At 33.1% G+C, this 5,000-nt stretch overlaps 1 protein-coding gene across 3 annotated transcripts in view; it reads left to right on the top strand.

Annotated features, from left to right (window-relative positions):
* LOC125040560 overlaps positions 1-5,000 on the top strand; it is a 23,718-nt gene that overhangs the window by 1,122 nt on the left and 17,596 nt on the right. For all 3 annotated transcript variants that reach the window (XM_047635162.1, XM_047635163.1, XM_047635161.1), the window contains exons 2-3: positions 2,129-2,339; positions 4,032-4,164. In XM_047635162.1, the coding sequence (XP_047491118.1) occupies positions 2,137-2,339; positions 4,032-4,164 (336 nt within the window). In that variant the 5' untranslated portion in view covers positions 2,129-2,136. The remainder of the gene's footprint in view (positions 1-2,128; positions 2,340-4,031; positions 4,165-5,000) is intronic.

Raw genomic sequence — 5,000 nt, 5'->3', positions numbered from 1 at the left:
AAAATCTCAAAATCATCAATGTTTTATTATATCTACATTCCTGAGCATTTGCTGGGACAAGTCGTTGAATTTCTTATTTTCTGAAAGGCTATTCCTATATGTTAGAAGGTCTCTCTCTCTCTCTCTCTCTCTCTCTCTCTCTCTCTCTCTCTCTCTCTCTCTCTCTCTCTCTCTCTCTCTCTCTCTCTCTCTCTCTCTCTCTCTCTCTCTCTCTCTCTCTCTCTCTCTCTCTCTCAGAAATTAGGGGAGCCAGATCTAGAGCATTCTTTGCCCAGATACACCATCGCTATATAATTGTCATAATTTGTTTGGTGATATTATGTAGTTATAACATTATGAGAAATATTTTGATACTAGCCTATACACACCAAGCAGAGTTGAGTGTCATTGTAATATAATTTTTCCTGGAGTTTGGGTAGCCAGAGTTGGCTCTAGCTGCAGTTATCGGACTCTAAAATCAGACATGAGTAAGGGACTATCTCCCTATTGGCCAGGCCTAGACATACTGTCTGGAGAACTAGGGAAGCCCGATCTTGAGCATTCTGTACCCAGATTCTACTGTGTTTTCATGGGCTGTGATGGTACATAGTCCATTTTTTCTTTGATCTAAAGCCATTGAGACACTCCCAGCCAGGGGGAGTGTATTTGCAATGTAACCATAAATGGAGGCTGGCTGCTGGTGGAAGTTCAGGGACTAGGGCTGGGTGGAACTGGGTTGAATTTACAAGGTGGAAGCTTTGGGCTAAATTACTTTTCTTTATAGGAAAATGCTTATTTGCGAAATTAGTTATTGCTGGAAGTGAAAGATGTGGAATCCTTTATGCACAGCTTTGATAAAAATGGGAGCCATCTAGTTATATGTGCCACAATATGATGTCTATGAAAGCATTACGTACTGCATGCATTCTCAAAATATTTCTGTTTTATATGTATTGTATGTTATTCTTTGGAATGAATACCAACATATCACTACAGAGAGGGGAAGTAGAGGGACAGTGGTAGGTAAAAGGGATTGGAGGTAGGTCATGTCAGTCAGACAGAGCTAAGGCTCTCATTACCTGTATCATTGTCATTACTTTATTTTTAGGTTTTGTCACTATTTGTATTTTATTTGTCACCAGTAGAAAGCTATAAGTAGCAAAAAAGCTGCATTTACTGGTTGAGAGGGACAGTGATGTTGCTGTCATTAGGGAATTCATTGGCAGAACCAATCAATATTTTCATGACCACTGAATGGGAAAGACAAACTATGTACAAATCATGAAGTGTCAAATACTTGCAGATAAGCAGTCATTCAAAGGGGAGCAAATGCAATTTTGTAAATCACTCAAAGGATTCATAAGTATGCTTATAACTCAGCACACAGCAGTTTATAGGTTACTTATAGTTGGGTATTCAAAACCTTTGTACCTTATTTAAGACCACATAAATAGAATAGTGAAAATCCTTGAATATCTGTCTCATGCTAGAAATATTTGTATGTACCAATGATCAGCAGCCTGTGGAACTACACAGTTAGACCTCTTTAAGTTTTCATTTTTCCAAGTGTTGCTGTAGATTGGGGAGTTCTATACCTAATTTCTGGTACATTAGTTTAAACTTAATACTCATGAAGTTTCACTTTTCTCTATAAAAAAGTAGTTGCACAACTTATTGTTTTTTCTATGCTTTTTATAACTTAAATGTTCATCAACTGGAGTACCTATTTTGATAATGAGAAAGTGTGTTTATATATACTCTGATTGTATACTGTTGTATATGTACTCATCCTTATCTTTGAACAAGAGTATTTTATCAGTGATAGTCCTTATCAGGAATGTTTAGAAAGTGGTGTCACAGTAGTATTGCATCTCATGTTTCAAAGACCTTTGCACAAGTTTGAGAATATAAAAAACATCTAGCTTTAAAAAGTAAGTAACACAAAAAAAATAATGAAAATAAAGAAAGATAGAATAATTAGTTAATGAAGAAGAACTCTTTGTTTTTAAACAAGATGATCCTTAATAGTGGACCTCATTGGTTGTATCACTATTATGGAAATTGACTTAACATTAAGATCGAAGAGTTTATTTTAATATGAAAGTATTTTAATATTCTTCTTTGCCTTTTCTTTTTTTATAAATATTAGCACAAATTATGGCTGAGCCTGTGGAGGATGATGTAAGTTACCTTGGATCACAAGAGGTAGCAGACTATATATCCCCCAATAAAGAGAACACCCCTGCTACACAGTACCAGAACACAACTTCTGACCCAAGGACACCAGACCACAAAGCAGCTGGGGTCTTCAGAACACCCTTGGTGTCTTCACAGGGTAAACAGGATAAGAAAACTGTTGGGTGAGTTACAAGTGTATTGTCTTTGAGATGTATCTTATGCTATTTTCTGGACCAGATTGGAAACGGTCAACTGTAATGACCGTGCAAACTTATTATGATATATTTTTCTTGTGGATTTAACTCGATGCCCAAGTCTTTTTTTTCTAAGTGTTTTAATTTATTATAGGCAAAAAAACTTCAAAAAGTGTTTTTATAAGCCACCCAGTAAATGTTAAGATCCTTCACCAACAGTATGGCAAGCAAAGTTTCCAGTCTGGTTTTTTATTTAAATGGACTGTCTCCAAGGAGCTAGGATCAAAATTGAAAGATGACAAGAAATTGCTAACCTTGCCAGCTTGCCAGTTTCAGAAACACAGCTCCTGCTACTCTCAGACCACTTGTATTGTTGTTTCCTAAACATGTAAATGTGTTTACATATGAGCATGAATTTACAGGTTCACATTATGTGTAATTAAGGTTAGGTTGCTAGTAATTTACTCCTTTGTAACTATAAATTATCTTTGTTTAAGGGGACCGTCCCTAAGAAAATGCCGATTTTCACTCTTTTGTTGAAAAATAGAAAATAGTCTTACAGATTTTAATGAAATTTGGGAGGATGAAAGAGTACTTTATTACACATCTTTATACTGAATTTTATTTAATTAGACCAAAGGGAATCATGGGCACAACAAAAAATCAATTTTTTAAAGTTAGGTTAACTCTAGCCTTCTCATGTCCCAGAGTTATGATTTAATTTTCTATATCACTTTTGCTGAGAAAACCTCTAGGTCATATAAACAAAACAACGTATTCCAATTTGGAAATTCATTAATTTGTTTCAGAATTATTGCATGTTACATAACTGCAAAAAAAGATAGAGAAAAAGGTTAAAAAGTTGTTAAAAAAAAATATTATGAATTTAAAAAAAACGATACATAGTTCTATGCGCATTCTGACGTTCTGTTTAGGGGAAATAGCATTTTGAGATCGGACAAAAACTGTAAGCCATGAGAAGTCTAAAATACGAAGAAAAAAACTTTACGAGTAATTGACCTTCAAACTTTTTTGATAGTTTTCTTTTAATTTTCCAAAAAAATATTTCACTTGCTTACTGGCTACTTTTTACATAAGAGAAAGCCCATCCTGAAACCTCACTAAGCCTAATCACTCTCCAGGAGTTTTGTGCACTCATGGTGAGTCATTCCCATCACCCTGGCATTCAGCTGAAATTCTCATGACAGCAAATTTCCATCACCCGCCCTTAGTCAAATTATCCCTTGATGGCATGTTCACCTCTTACACCCATCAAGTCGAATTTCTTTGTGACCCGATGGTCATGTCATCTGGATTGTAGGAGCGAAGAGTCCTTTGCTCAGAAAAACAACAACTAATTCTTATCTATATGTCATGCTTTTGTAATTGTGAATATGCTCAGTGTATAAAAAAAAGTTTTTAGATAAATATATAGGTATGGTAATCATATAAAGGTGTAAAGAAACTCTGACAGCCATTTTATCTATTACATGTCCACAGAAATGCTGTCTGTTTTTATTTTTTTATAGATCATTTTGTAACCAGTAAAATTATGCATATTCATGAAGACTAGTTTTAGAAAAATTTCCATAGTATAACAGTTAACTATTTTTTATGTATTCAGTTAAATTCCAATGGCAACATTAGAAACATAATTAGCCTCTGAAATCTGATTTTCAGGCGTGTCTTACCCAGTGGAGGTGCAGAACGAGTTTCTCCTTACAATTCAAGCAGTCCAGTCACAAGTCCACGTACCCCAGACAGAAACCCAAATTACAACATTGATGCCTCAGGCTCCACATATGCATTACAGGTAAAGGATGCTTACTGTATTCTGACACAAGTTTAACAAGACATACATGGGTTTTTTATTCTGGAAGTGTTTACATTTAGGCTGAGGAATATACTTAACAGTGTTTAGATTTTGGAGTTAACATCTTGCTTCGTGTGTGTTTATAATATTTATGTATATGCATGGAATATGGTGCGTTATTATATATTTCTATTATGTATTTTCCCATTTGAAGTAATATGGGCTGGATTAATACTGATATATAATTAAAATTCTCCTTGTGTAAAAAGTGATTTTACCCATTTATTACTATTACTATTATTATTATTATTATTATTATTATTATTATTATTATTATTATTATTATTATTATTATTATTATATTATTTTTGTTATTTTATTATCATTATATTATTATTATATGATATTATTCTTATTCTTCTTCTTATTATTTTTTTATTATCATAATTATCATTATCATTATTATTATTATTCTTGTTATTATTATTACTATTTTTACCATTATTATTATTATTATTATTGTTATTATTGTTGTTATTATTATTATTATTATTATTATTATTATTATTATTATTATTATTATTATTATTATTATTATTATTATGATTAACACATTACCTGTGGGAGAACGTGGGGTTCACTTGGTCTCTGCTCTGGGTAGTATGCATGGCTGACTGGGTTTGCCTCCAGGGCCTTTTTCAGATGTAGCCATTTGCCACGCCACACCAACAAAGTGATATGATTTTTTTTATATTACGTATATGCAAAACATGAATTTAATGTTTTTATATATATAGAGATGTATTTTAGTTGTGAGTTTGAACTTGTAGCAACCT

The sequence above is a fragment of the Penaeus chinensis genome, chromosome 29, assembly GCF_019202785.1.
Source record: "Penaeus chinensis breed Huanghai No. 1 chromosome 29, ASM1920278v2, whole genome shotgun sequence".
Lineage (NCBI taxonomy): Eukaryota > Metazoa > Arthropoda > Malacostraca > Decapoda > Penaeidae > Penaeus > Penaeus chinensis.
This window is presented reverse-complemented; position numbering and strand designations above follow the sequence as displayed.